The following is a 15,120-nucleotide window of genomic DNA, read 5'->3' as shown; positions in this document are numbered from 1 at the left end:
CTTTATATTAGAATATAGGCCATTAGAGTATTCTGCTTGCGACATGTGAATTACAATTGCAATGGCCTCCCCGTGTTGTCCCGTGGGTACCGATTATTACATATATTACATATAATTAATTATTAACATAAATATAAATATGTAAACGGTAGCTAATTCAAGAGGCGATTTTAGCAAACGAATATAAAAAAACTTTAAAATTATAATAGTCACGGCGTGAATTTTTAATTATTATTTTATTTCATCATATACGATACAAAAATGGCGAATATCCATTTCTTGTTTCTTTAAACAAAATTGATTTCGGCCCGAAAATCGTCTTCTAGCACAACTACACACACATACATATATCTATTGTTTTTACTCACACAAGCAAGCAAATTCTATTTTTAGATTTCTTATGCTCTCAGCGTAAGCGAGGGGACAACAGAGCGCAATTTTGAAACCAATGTATGGCCGTTACGCGTCTTGTTATTCCAGTGTCTTTGACCGAAACCTACAAAGACAGAACGCTATAGCTTATTTCCTCGACTAACAGATATCTCTTACTTAGACAGTAGGAGTAAGAGGTCGAAATTTCGGATTATGGATTAATAAAATATATGTATTTTAAATTACAATTTTATAGCAGTTCGATCTGTTTCAATTACCTTAAGAAACCCCTGAATATTTTAAATTTTAATTTCATTTTTTGAAATATTTTTTAAGGAATTTAGAAAAAGAATAAAAGGTTTAAAAACTCAAGTAGACGTTTCATTTTGTATTTAAAAAGCACACACTTAGCTAATATTTTAATTGATTTTTTAATTATAATTGGTTTTTGGTCAGAGTGTTGTTTAGTTTTTAAATAAACTTCTTTCGATTTAATTTTGATGTATGTATGTTGCCCCTTGCATTCTTCATAATGGCTGCCTTTAGTAAATATATTGGTCATTGTACTATAATAAATAAATATAATTATGTGTAATATAAAAATAACACATTTTTCGTCATGATTCTTACATTTTATTTTCACTTATATATGTTATGTTGTCTTATATTTTTTATTAAAAGTTTATTTTGTAGTGTGCTCGATTTTTAATCCAAAACTGTGTTACATAATGAGACGTATTTTTAATTACAATGAAGAGGATCAAAAAATTAAAAGATTACCATTCCTTTTTCGGAGTAGACAATGTCACAAGAGCTCGTGCTTAGCATTTGTTGGGGTCAATTGCTTCCAATTTTTAAAACCAACGAATATTTAAATATTTTTTTGTAATCAGAAATTTATCAATAGATTCTACATGACCTTGCTTAATTATCACATAAAGGAAAATATTTGCGCGGTTTAAGAGCTGGAAGTTCCTAAGTTTACCATTAACCTTTTTATTGATATTATTTTGTTTCGCTTTTTAATACTGCATTCTTAGCTTCACGGCAGCAGCGTTGCCAATGTAGATTTTTTCCTACTAGAATAAAAAAATACAGAATAAGCAATCATTTGCGTCATTGTGAGTTGTGAGTGCAAACCAACAAAACTGGAAAGGTGGAAACTAATTTATAAAATCAAAAACGTTTTCCCGATGACAAGCGATTTGTTCTTAGCTGGGAATAACACTATTATAATAATAATATTATACTTATATAATTCCTAATAATTTGCTCCAAGCATACATTTTTTTTTTTGTAAAAAGAAAATTAAAATTAATAAAAAGTAAGTAAGTAAGAGCTGCGTATCATTGTGCCGTTTGATATTCCAAATTCCTAATAAATTATTCTCTTATTGAGTTGAAAAATATCCATGTTTGTCATTATATGTGTTGTAAAGATTATAGACAGTTTAAGTGTACACATTAACCTCTTTGGTCAATCTAATCTAACTTTTTGGTAAGAGATGGTTTATCTCTTTAGCATCTCTTATCGCAGCATTTTCTGCGGCAGGTCTGGTTATGTTTCGAGTGTTCACGTCGGCTGTTAACGGATTTTTGATACATTGTTGTTATGTGTAAACAGTTCTATTTATGTACTTGTACATGTTGCACAGCGCAAATATTGTCGATTAACCATGGTTTCCCGTGCTAAGTTTCGATGTGATGCCAACCAAGTATAAACTAAAGATCCTGTGTTATACCAAAACGAATTCGGCGTTGTCAAGATCGATGTTCCCGATTGCTCTTCAGTTCACAAAGAATTTTCACAGTAAATAATGTGATAGCAGCATAAGTTTCATTAACTATCGCTTTGAAATATAGTCGGTTAACCGAAGTACACCCTTGCAAAGTGACTACACAAATGGATTGATGAAGCATTTTTATAGGGGTCAATATCCAATGCTAAGTGTTGAAAAAAATCCACAAATAAAACTTCAATATCTGTAGTGGTTCCCTAATTTAACTTATATATTCGGAGAATAAATGAAATTGTATATACATATGTACGTATGACAGGATCAGAAATCTCTCTGAGAATATATAAAAATCGAATCTTCAATTCAGTCAAAATTTAAAACCCACCGATATAATCTATTTAGTGATACTTATTTAACTAAGTGTTAATAATTTACAGGTCTTAATGACGGTTGGTCTTAATTTACAGTTGTAGAGAAATTCAATAAATTATTAATAAGACAATTGATTAGCAAAATAGCCATTCGTTGGACAAATTTTCCAAAAATTGTTGAATAATAATAATCAAATTTTTTAAATTTATATAATTTTAATAGTAAAAAAGGTACATAAGTAAAATTAGTATAAGTATATACATAAATAGTCCCAAACACTACGTGGCGTTGAAGCCTCCATGCCATGAGAAACCCTTAATGAAATAATTTAACATTAAACATGTTATGATTTTAAAATAATTTTATAAAATTTTAGCCATCGTGCCACATAAATCAATGTTGTTCAAAACTTTGTGTAGAGATAGGTGGGTCTGTAACACTCGAATCAAAAACAATATTAAGATAAAAATAGCGCGCACGGCAAGTGTTGCATGGAAGAAGATGAGATCAATTTAGATTCTTTGGAGATTGCTCTTTTTAACGCGACTACCATTTCATTGATATTATTTTACAAAAATGTTCCTGGAACATTTTAGACTCCATCGGTGGTGTCTTCTTTCTTTTTTCTTTTAACATTAGCCAATTGATTGGATGTGGAATCAGAACTGAAAACATTTAAACGATATCTACATAAATACTTCCGAGGTTTTTAATGGTAAGCTTCCCTTTAATGTGCTCCTTGTGAATACAGCATTACAATGCCCTCTAGCTCGATAGTTCAATTTGTATGCGATAGGCTGATACAGCCGATACTAATAATCTGCTCTAGGACTGATAGTGTACACACAACGTTTGAGCGTTGCCTAAGAAGTTTTTTTTAAATAAATATTTGTTTACATTGACTAATCGATTTTTTGTGTTAAACAACCTTATAAAAAATGCGCTAAACCTAAAATAGCCAAATGGATCATTTTAATTTAAAAATATTTATGCACCTACAGTGAATCAGCGGCATATAAAATTAATTCGCATTAAATTCAATCGATATTAAAAAGTTTATATATTAAGGAGAGAGAATGTAGAGCTAAATAATAATAAAAATGACATATGGGGAATTGATGCCCAAACTCAACTACAAACTGATCATACACAAAACCACAAATAAATATGTTGCGAAAGGAATTGTATTGTGCAAACATTATACATGTTTTACATGTACTGTGTATTATTATCATACTCGGTTCTCAGCATTATTGCGTTAACTGCATTGAAGAACTGCCGGCTCAGGCGTTATCTCCCTTAAATGACATAGTCGCCCAGTTTAACTTGCCATCAATACCAGTTCAATCAACAGCTTCCAGCTATGGCAATCGATCAATTGGAAACAATATAGAAAGTGTTAGAGACTCTCAATCTAAAAATTATTTTACTCACATGAGCTTCGACTTTATGCACAATGTTTTGTTTGCGGGTGCTACAAATAAAATACTTAAACTTAACGAAAACCTTCGAGTGCTGGCCGAGGCTGTTACTGGGCCGTTACATGATTCCCCGCAATGTCACGCTGGAGGCTGTCCGGAAGATATTGAGACATCGCTTGTCAATAACTTCAACAAAATTCTAGTAGTAAGCTACGCTCACGATGGTATTCTCATAGCGTGTGGAAGCATTCGACAAGGTAAAATAGCAAACACATATCAAAATAAAAATAAAATACTTAAGTCGGCGACTTCGTATGGGACCGAAACTCCTGACATATCGTATTGGTTTATAGAAGTTATTGGTCATTTTTTGTAGTCATCGTAGAACAATGTCGCAGTGTTTTTGAGCTCCACATAAAAAAGCGGCGAATATAAGTAATTATTCAAAAGTGCGGAAGGAATATGATGATAAACAAAACAGGATTTTAAAATGTTATAAATTAAAAAATCTATAGTTGAACTCTTGAAACAATTTGGGTAGTATTAACGTTAAAGTATTAAAATAAAACAAGATAATATGCTATAGTCAAGATCTCCGATACTCAGCTAGTGTGAATGCGAACTCGAAATCGAAATTTCATCATTTTTCTGGGATATCGATAGATATTGGGGAATAAAAGAAGAAACAATTTGAAAAATGTTCAATAGTGTGGGCGTGACCGGTTTGGCGGCTTTAGGGAGTTAGAGTAGGCGTGGCAAAAAGTTTAAGCAACTAATAAAATTAAAAAAAATATTCTAAAATGTTTGCAAAAATATGGGCGGGCAGTTTTGGGCATAATATTACTTCAATCATGCGATGCGAATCGTCTTTAAAATACTTTTCAACGAATCAGTTAACAATTTTTACTGTTCCTGAAATCAATTCTGATCGAATAAACGAATTTACATATTTGGTAAGTTTTGGCCAATTTCGTAGCAATATGATGAAATTGCGCTCTTTTTTAGGAATATCAAATTGGAATATAACAAAAAAAAAACTGAAACTAAACAACTGAATCTAATGTGCATTTTAAATAATAAAAATGGATCATTTTATACATCATATTAAAATTAAAAAAATTTCATAAAAATAATACGTAGTAGAAAATAAAAATTTTTAACATAAATAAAAATATGAAAACTGTTTATTGCAAGTCATATGTATCTTGAGGCACGAAGTGCGGACACAAGCACTCAACAATCATTGCCTTATTAATTTTTCACACGTCGAAAGCTGAATACTCTAATGAATATAATAATATTATAAAGTCATTTTTGAAATTTTTTTTTGTGATAATATGTACATAGGTTTGACTCTTTCTAATCTATTTTCAAATAATAATAACGTTAAGGCAATGCAAAACAAGAATTTTTCGCATGGTGCCAATTGATCAAAAATAATATAGATTTAAAGTCTATGAACTTCTAAGGTGAAGGGCATATATTGTCAAATTTACAATGCATGAGCACACGTGTGCACACACACAGATGTCTGGTATCACTGTATGCGTAGAAAAGAGCTGTTCGTTGTAGCGCTCTCCGCTCTCTCGCTCTCGAACAAAAATTCGAGAGAGCCTGGAGCAACCTCTAGAGCCACGGCGAGAAAATCGTGGGCTAAGGACAGGCAGACGGACATGAGTAGATCGACTCGGTTAGTGATCAAGATCAGGATTTTTGATATTTTATAGGCTCGGTGACGTTCCGTTCTACATGTAGTATACATTTTTACTTTACAAGTTACGGGTATATCAAGTCCAATGGATACTATGACTTAGGTGTTATATTTTGTCCTTAAAATAGGTTTTAAAAAATTCCGCGATAGTAATAAAATTATCTTTATTTTCAGGAGCCTGCGAAATTTACAGCCTGCCACGTTTTCCGGCAACGCCCCAGTTTTTTGCAGTTCCATTGGCTGCTAACGATGAAAACGCGTCTACATATGCATTTGTAGGTCCGGCGAGATATGCGTGGAAAGAAGAGGATATTTTATATGTGGGGACAACATTTACGAATGTTGGTGATTATCGTCATGACGTGCCAGCCATTTCGTCCCGCCGACTTGATGATTTAAACTATGCTGAATTTTCAATACAGCAGTCAATTATAAATATCGATGTAAAATATCGGGATCATTTTCTAGTCGATTATATTTACGGCTTTAATTCTTCTGAATATGCGTACTTCATAATTGTTCAAAAAAAATCACATTTAGCTGATGAGGCCGGTTATGTAACACGCTTGGCACGCATTTGCATTACAGATCCTAATTACGACAGCTATACTGAAATAACTGTTCAATGCACTGCAACTGAAAACAATGTTGACTACAATATTGTAAGGGATGCGAAAGTAACTCCAGCCAGCCACAAATTGGCGCAAAAAATGGGCATAAAAAAAGACGATCACGTTTTAGTAACGGTTTTTTCGCCCTCAAGAGAAATAAGTAATCAGCCAGAAAGTAAGTCTGCTATGTGTATATATAGCATTAAAGATATTGAAGACATGTTCATTGAAAATATCCATCTGTGTTTTAACGGAACCACAAAAGATCGAAATTTGGGCTATATATCCGGCACCATTAATGATGGCAGATGTCCAATAGTTGGTTCGCTCGGTAACATTTACAACTTTTGCTCTGTGGGACTTAAAATAAGCGGAGTATCCCCAATCACTGCACACGCACTTTTTCATTTTGATAATGTTTCAGTTACGTCAGTCACAGCAACTTCAACGACTGATCAGCAGCATTCTCTTGCATTTCTTGGAACGAACATGGGAGTAATCAAAAAAGTTTTATTATCTGGCCAAAGTCCGGGCGAGTACGAGGAAATAGTTGTGGATGCTGGAAATCGTATACTACCAAATACAATGATGTCGCCAAAAAAAGATTTTCTTTACGTACTTTCTCAACGAAAAATAACTAAGCTTAGAATCGAACACTGTTCTGTGTACACGAATTGTTCCGCTTGCTTAGAGTCTCGGGATCCTTTTTGTGGATGGTGTTCCTTGGAGAAGCGGTGCACTGTACGATCAACATGCCAGCGAGATACATCTGCGTCGAGATGGCTTTCATTAGGTAGTGGACAGCAATGCATAGAATTTGAATCTATTATCCCAGAGAAAATACCAATTTCTGAATTATCGCACCTGCATTTAATAATTCGAACTTTGCCCGAACCTTTTAATGCAAAATACCGATGTGTTTTTGGAAATTCCACCCCCATTGATGCCGAAATTCTGGAAAACGGACTCGGATGTGCTACTCCCCCATTAGATGAAAGACCATTAATACCAACAAACACTGATCATATTTTGGTGCCATTGTCAGTAAGAAGTTCGGAGACAAATAAGGATTTTGTATCAAGGAATTTTGCTTTTTTTGACTGCTCACATCATGGAAATTGCCAGGAGTGTCTACAAAGTTCCTGGGGTTGCAACTGGTGTATTTTTGATAATAAGTGCGTTCACAAGTCTTTGCAATGCCGTAACATAGAAAATGCTGTAAGTACTGTTGGTCACTGCCCCCACTTAAAAAAAAATCGTCCGGAAATACTTCTACCCGTAAGAGTGCCAATAGAAATTCGGCTAGAGATTGAAAATTTACCAAAACCCAAGAGCGCACATGCTGGTTTTTTATGTACAATACATATTGAAGCTGCTCAGATGCTACTCCCTGCTCACGTTGAGTCAAATAAAATTGTAGTTTGCGAAAAAACACCATATTTCTACGAGATTAATACACATGAATATCAGGCGAAGGTTGTAGTTACATGGAACTTCCAGCATTATGTGGACACCGCAATTGTTACATTATACAAGTGTGACGTGTTGGGCTCCCATCGGGAACACCCTGATTGCAGTTTGTGCGTAACTCGAGATCCAAAATATAAATGTGCTTGGTGCAGCAACTCATGTGTATATAATGAAACTTGCATAGCTGATAAAAATTCTATCAGCTCAGGATCTAAATCCGCTATAGAAAACGAGTGCCCATTACCACGGATTGATATTATTAAACCATTATCTGGGCCAGTCGAGGGTGGAACTCTTATTACAATTGAAGGAAGTAATTTGGGCATAAGGGAGGAAGATGTTCGTGGCAAAATATTTATTGGTTCTGTGCCTTGTGAACTAGAAAATTATCAAATATCGGTAAAAATTGAATGCCGGACTGGAGCATCACTGTACGAAATGTCTGCACCCATAAAAGTTGCAAATGATGCAGGGTTTACTGAATCAAGTGTTCAGTTTCATTTTAAGAATGTGCTGTTAACAGGTTTATATCCCACAATTGGCCCTAGGTCGGGAGGGACACAATTGTCTTTAATTGGGAAGTTTTTGAACATTGGCTCAACTATGCGAGCATTTTTAGATGAGTATGAGTGTCATATAGATGTTACACAAGCTTCATCATCCCAAGTTAGTTGTACTACATCAGAAGCGACCCAACCTGAACCAATACGGTCCCTTCATCTAGTTATTGATGGTGCGAACAGAACGCTAGAATGCCAGATCTCAACCCCAAGCATTACCAATACAAATCCGACTCGAAGTAATTTTGGTTCTTATCAACTCCGTTCGCTACCACGGCAACCCTGCTCTATTTTTAACTATACACAGGACCCGCGTATAATGCAAATTAAGCCATTGCGTAGTTTTAAAAGTGGTGGTCGAGTCCTCACCGTTCATGGAATATATCTTAATTCCATCCAAAAACCTGAACTAGAAGTGTTTTATGACAATGAAAGAGTAAATAAAACATCTTGTGTGGTGATCAACTCTAATCAAATGGAATGTCCATCTCCTCCTGTAAATTACAAATTTGAGACTTTTAAAAAGACGAACAGAAAGATGGATACTGAATTGCACTTACAAAATTCTTCGTTTCAAACTGAAACCAGGTATAAAAATGAATATGATAGAAAAAAGCGGCGAGCCGACTTTGGAGACACTTTTCGCTTATACACAAATGCAGGATCTTCAGCCAACTATTTTGTTAACAATAATATGGACGTCACCACATTCGTTAAGGTTCATGAAACTCAATTAAACTTACAACTAAGTTTTGTAATGGACAATGTACAACTAGTTCGAAACTTGAATAAATATTTTCATGACATAAGGAGCACTATTGTCTATTTAGCAGACCCAAAATATTTGCCATTTCCCAACGACGGCGTTAAACTCTACAAGGGTGACAGCTTGGTCATAGAAGGCGAGCTATTAAACTTGGCAGCTGATGAGTACGATGTAAATGTAACTATTGGAACTTCCCAATGCAATATTACCAGCCTGGCACTTAACCAACTTTTATGCATTCCGCCGGAGCAACAACCACTTCCAACTGATGAAAATGGTGTGGATCAATCAACTGATTTACCTCTTGTTGTCGTTAAAGTAGGTCGAAATCTTCGTTTTGTAATAGGATATCTTAAGTATGATTTAAATAAACCCTATGTTTTCTCACATGCCTTGTTAGTCGGCATATTAACGGTAGCACTTCTGGTCGTTGTTTTTGTAATTGTACTTATAATATTCAGAAGGAAATCAACACAAGCAGAACGCGAGTATAAACGTATTCAGATACAGATGATTACATTAGAAAGCAACGTACGTTCTGAGTGTAAACAGGCATTCGCTGAGCTCCAAACGGACATGACCGACCTAACAGCAGATTTGGAGAGCACAGGCATACCAACTTTAGATCACGTCAACTATATTATGAAGGTGTTTTTCCCTGGTGTATCAGATCATCCTATTTTAAATTCTCCAAAATTTCGTGAAGGTAGCCCACAGACTAACTATGACGCAGCTATGGTACAATTTGAACAACTGATTGGCAATAAATATTTTTTATTAATGTTCATAGAAACATTAGAAGCTCAACGTTCATCATTTTCTATTAGAGACCGAGTTAACGTTGCCTCATTAATAATGGTTGTTTTAATGAACAAGATGGAATATGCCACGGAAATTTTGAAGTCCCTTTTATTACGTTTGATAGATAAATCACTTGCCAGCAAACATCCTCAGCTGATGCTAAGGCGTACTGAAAGCGTTGTTGAAAAAATGTTGACCAACTACCTAGCAATTTGTATGTACGATTACCTGAAAGAGTACGCCGGATCAAATTTATTTTTGCTCTTCAAAGCAATAAAGCATCAAATTGAAAAGGGTTTAGTGGACGCAATAACCAACGATGCCCGTTACTCCCTTTCAGAAGAACGTCTTCTGCATGAACAAGTTACCCATTCTGTTGTAATATTGCATATTTTACAAGATGATCTTGATGAAAAAGTCCAATGTCGCGTTAACGATTGGGATACCATTTCTCAAGTTAAGCTTAAAATCCTCGACGCAATTTTTAAAAACACTCCTTTCTCTATGAGGCCATCTGTAAACGAAGTAGACTTAGAATGGAGGCACGGCCGAGGAGGTCATCTTACATTACAAGATGAAGACTTGACAACCAAAACCGTTAACGGATGGAAGCGCCTTAACACATTAGCTCATTATGGAGTCAAAGAATCTGCAGTAATGTCACTAATTGCACGTCAAAATGATAATTATCATATACCATACAGTAAAAACCAAAATTCGGCACCATACCACAATTGTAAGTACTAAGCCCAATATCTAAAAATTTTTTAATTAATTGTTTTGCCTTTTTGCAGTTTATTTTATAAACAATTCGCAAAGTCATATTATAATTAATAATGATATCGAATCAGGTTTGCAGCAGCCCCGGGTTTACCATCTTGTTAAGCCCAATATACCTGATCATTATATGAACATTAAAAATTCCGTGTTATCCGGAGGATCACCAGCATTTCAATCGCATGTCGTTAATAATTGTAATGACAGGGTGAACAAAACAATACCAGAAGTTTACCTTACACGTCTTCTGGCCACAAAAGGAACTATACAAAAATTTGTTGATGATTTTTTCTCAATTATTTTAACTGTTAATGAGGAGTTGCCACCTGCCGTTAAATGGCTCTTTGACTTACTTGATGAAGCTGCGCGACGCCATGATATTGCTGATACTGATATTGTGCACGCTTGGAAGTCAAATTGTTTGCCCCTTCGATTCTGGGTTAATTTTATAAAAAATCCGGATTTTATATTTGATGTAAATAAAACATACAGCGTTGATTCCTGTTTAAGTGTCATTGCACAAACATTTATGGACGCTTGTTCAACATCAGAGCACAGACTTGGAAAAGATTCGCCGTCGAATAAGTTGCTGTTTGCTAAGGTGAGTCTAAAATAAACATTATCTTTTTCTATTTTGTTTTAGTATATGCTTAGTATTTATGCGTTTTGGTAATAACAACTAGATTCTCCATATTCTAAACGTTTTCGATAGCACTTAATACTGACGTTTCCCATTTTTTTGGTTTACCCATTATGTTTGTTTGGAAAAGTAAACAACAAAGCGAATATTAATTCTAGCAATACCCTAATGTCGAAAGCGACATTGTACGCATTAAGTCTTAAAAACAAACCTTTTTTTTATTTTCGAAGATGTAGCTCTTTATAAGTTCTATGAATGAATGCAGGGTTGAGTTTCTACGTTTTCAATGTATGCCAAATCGAAATTGTTCTTAGGGTAAAAAAAGTCGAAGCACCTAATTCAACGAAAGGTTATCAAAGATTTTAATGCAACAAATTTTAAAATGCGATAAAATTTTAGTCCTTCAGATAGGGTTTTGCTATACTTTTAATATGTTTGTTTTAAATTATTGTACCCATTACTCGTAGAGCAATGAAGCGTTTCCGATCATGTAAAATATAAATATTCTTGATCAGCATCAAAATCAGCGAGTCGATCTGGCCAAAGACACTAGAATAACAAGATGCGTAACGGCCATACATTGGTTTGGCACTATGCAGCCACTTTTTTGGTGACGGCCAAAATTGCTCTCTTTCCGCTCGCTCACGCTGAGAACATAAGAAATCTAAAAATAGAATTTGCTTGCTTGTGTGAGTAAAAACAAGAGACGAGAACGCGTATATGTGTGCGTGTTGTGCTAGAAGACGATTTTCGGGCCGAAATCAATTCTGATCAAAGAAATGAATTTACATTGTACATATTAGGGTAGTTTTTTGCCAATTTCTAGCAATATGATGAAATAAAATAATTTTTAAAAACTCGCGCCCTTCTTATTATAATTTTAAAATTTTAATTTTAATTTTAAAATTTTTTAATTTTAAAGCTTTTTAAATTCGTTTGTTAAAATCGCCGCTCGAATTAGCTACCATTTACATATTTATATTTATGTTGATAATTATTTATGTGTAATATGTGTAATAGTCGGTACCGAGGGAACACCACGGGGAGGCCATTACAATTGTAATGGGGTCTTATATTTACGTATATGACCTTCGAGTCGACTTGAAATATTTTAATGTTTAACATTAAAACATTTCCACATTCCCCAATTAAGTTATTTTTCTAACTATTGTTTTTTATTATATATTGCTCGATTTTTCAGTCGTCAGTTATTTAAATAACATACTGAAAAACAATGTGCATTTTAAATAATAAAAATGGATCATTATCATATATAAATCATATTAAGTCAAATGACTTAATAAGTATGCTAAATAATTAAAGGAAGTAAAATATAAATTATTATAACTACTTATAACAAAAGGAATACATTACATCGAGAAATAAATATTTCATAAAAATAATACGAAGTAGAAAATAAAAATTTGTAAAATAAATAAAAATATGAAAACTGTTTATTGCAAAAGTCACATCAAAGACACTAGAATTATTCTAGTGTCTTTGTTTTGGTCATATCTTGAGGCACGAAGTGCGGACGGACACAAGCAACAATCATTGCCTTATTCATTTTTCACACCCCGCAAGATGAATACTCTAATGACAAATATTCTTATATAAAGTCATTTTTGAAATTTATTTTTGTGATATTATGTACATAGATTTGGCTATTTCTAATCTATTTTCAAATAATAATAACGTTAAGGCAATGCAAAACAAGAATTTTTCGCATGGTGCCAATTGATCAAAAATAATATAGATTTAAAGTCTAAGAACTTCTACGGTGAAGGGCATATTTTGTCAAATTTACAATGCATGAGCATACGTGTGCGCACATAAAGTTGTCTGCTATCACTGTATGCGTAGAAAAGAGCGGTTCGCTGTAGCGCTCTTCGCTCTCTCGCTCTCTAACAAAAATTCGAGAGAGCCTGGAGCCACCTCTAGAGCCACGGCCAAAAAATTGTGTGCCAAAAAATCGTATGGCGTTACGCATCTTGTTATTCTAGTGTCTTTGATCTGGCCATGTCCGTCCGTATGAAAATATAGAACGTTGACATTAAGCATGGAAGATCCAATACCAAGACGGCCTCTTCAACGCTTAAAAATTTAGTTCGCCCTCGCTTTACTGGAGTAACGGATAAAGGGAACACCTGGTAAACCTTCTGTTTTCTTCTTTTCTTGTAAGTAAGGAGTCTATCAAATTAATTAATCACACAAAAGACCTATTATCGAGGTCTAATGAGAATAAAACAAATTAAAAACAATTTATACAATTAGACTTCAAATTCTTTTCCCTTTCATTTTTTTAAATGTGAATACATATATGCATATATATTGGTATATATTACTTAGATTATTACCTTTATCAAATTTATACACAAATAATAAATTTAAATATTTATAAGTAATGGTATAAATATTTTAATAAAATCATTAATATTTAATTAACTGGTTTATATGACAGGATATTCCAAACTATAGAATTATGGTCAAAGAGTTTTACCGCGATGTATCAAGGCTTCCACAAATAAGCGACCAGGAAATGAGTACAGCTATGCAACAGCTATCAGTAAGGCAAAACGAAGAGTTTGATACTATTTCTGCATTAAAAGAGTTATACATTTATATAACTAAATATAAGGATCAGGTAACCTATTTAACCTATTTTCGTAATTTTTTTCGTCTAATCCACTTATTTACCTTTGTTTAAAGATTATGGAATCACTTGAAACTGATATTAATTGCCGAAAGATGCATCTTTCACGAAAATTAGGAAATGTTGCTGCTACACTAGATGGTGATTGCACATCTAATTGCTGACATCAATATGATTTTTTAAAAATTTTTGTAACTTTTTTATTTTTTAGCAAGATAACAATTTATTTACAATTGTCAAAAAAATTATAAATTTTAGTTTAAAAAATGTATGGACTTATACGTATGTAAGAGAAGCCGGCTTTGTATTATAAGAACTATGCCCTATCGATCTTATTACGAAGAAAAATATACAACATTTTTGTCAAATTACAATATACGGTTAATTCTTTGTTGATAAAACTATATCTAGAGTATGGGGGCGTTATTTCATTATCCGTTACGGCTCTCTAAAGTATAAAAATCAAGCCAAATTTATTTATACTTACTCAGAGATGGAAACAAAATAGACCCTACACACCAGGAAGACTACGAAGCCAGAGGGCAAAGCCCTTAGCAAGGACGAAACGCAGCAGGAGGACCAACGAAGGGAGTCTAGACTACACAGTCGATACCGAGCCAACAGCGAACTTCGTTAGCGAAGAACTGACGGACAAACTGGCGACCCTAGATTATTAAAATAAGGGAAAACTCTATATACCCGTCACTTAGCTAGTGGGATTGCAAGCAAGTAAATTCAAAGATTCTTGTCAAAAAATTAAAAAAATAACTTTCCAAGAATAAAATAAATAGAAATAGAAAATAGAAACAGTCTGTTTTTTTTAAACCATTAATTAAAGCGTATTTTAGGGTAAAATGCAATACAGTTAAATATATGTTGGGATATGTTGATCCACCTGCCCCAGCAACAGCAATTTTCGTAATATTAATTTCTTTTTTGATCGCAATATAAAAGCAGCTTTTCAGTTTTATGAGTCCTATACGGTAGTCTACTTATAATTCAGACTCTTGGTGCTTATCGTCACTATGCTGAAGTCAAAGCAAGAGAGAATGTTATGGTTGAGTTTCCCCTGAGCCGGGGAATGGTAGTGGAAATGTGAACGAGAAATTTCATCATTTATCTGCGATATTAAAAGATGTGTTCAAAAGCGTGTTGTAGATGCTTCCTTACATCTTGGCCTTGGCCAAAGTGTTTTGGGTATAAAATACATAGAAATTGACAAGGCAAA

The 15,120-nt window shown here is 33.9% G+C and overlaps 1 protein-coding gene, 1 long non-coding RNA gene and 1 other non-coding gene across 4 annotated transcripts, besides 4 other annotated features; 1 reads left to right on the top strand and 2 right to left on the bottom strand.

The window, feature by feature from the left end:
- Positions 1-488: part of a mobile genetic element that runs on past the window's edge.
- Positions 489-999: 511 nt separating this feature from the next.
- Positions 1,000-2,300, bottom strand: lncRNA:CR44440 (long non-coding RNA:CR44440). The gene is made up of 2 exons (NR_123742.1): positions 1,657-2,300; positions 1,000-1,587 (listed from the first exon to the last, which is right to left on the bottom strand). It is a non-coding gene; the product is annotated as a long non-coding RNA:CR44440 (long non-coding RNA).
- Positions 2,301-3,295: 995 nt separating this feature from the next.
- PlexB (Plexin B) lies at positions 3,296-14,596 on the top strand. Of its 2 annotated transcripts, none has more exons than NM_001258471.2 (5): positions 3,296-4,160; positions 5,789-10,558; positions 10,617-11,200; positions 13,701-13,883; positions 13,949-14,596. In NM_001258471.2, the coding sequence occupies exons 1-5, from the start codon at positions 3,650-3,652 to the stop codon at positions 14,054-14,056; spliced, it is 6,156 nt and encodes a 2,051-aa protein (NP_001245400.1). In that variant the 5' UTR covers positions 3,296-3,649; the 3' UTR covers positions 14,057-14,596. The 2 variants fall into 2 exon arrangements, with proteins under 2 accessions (NP_001245400.1, NP_524616.2); NM_079877.4 differs by having other exon boundaries at positions 13,949-14,262.
- asRNA:CR45124 (antisense RNA:CR45124) lies at positions 3,700-4,300 on the bottom strand. The gene is made up of 2 exons (NR_123741.1): positions 3,917-4,300; positions 3,700-3,843 (listed from the first exon to the last, which is right to left on the bottom strand).
- Positions 4,481-4,569: a mobile genetic element.
- Positions 4,816-5,560: a mobile genetic element.
- Positions 11,781-13,250: a mobile genetic element.
- Positions 14,597-15,120: the final 524 nt, after the last annotated feature.

Source organism: Drosophila melanogaster, chromosome 4 (genome assembly GCF_000001215.4).
Source record: "Drosophila melanogaster chromosome 4".
Lineage (NCBI taxonomy): Eukaryota > Metazoa > Arthropoda > Insecta > Diptera > Drosophilidae > Drosophila > Drosophila melanogaster.
This window is presented reverse-complemented; position numbering and strand designations above follow the sequence as displayed.

Bases quoted from the DNA above. Each gene is read 5' to 3' on its own strand.
- PlexB (NM_001258471.2), top strand. From the start codon at position 3,650: ATGTTGCGAAAGGAATTGTATTGTGCAAACATTATACATGTTTTACAT. The intron at 10,559-10,616 runs GTAAGTACTAAG...GCCTTTTTGCAG, and splicing joins TTCGGCACCATACCACAATT to TTTATTTTATAAACAATTCG. The intron at 11,201-13,700 runs GTGAGTCTAAAA...TTTATATGACAG, and splicing joins ATAAGTTGCTGTTTGCTAAG to GATATTCCAAACTATAGAAT.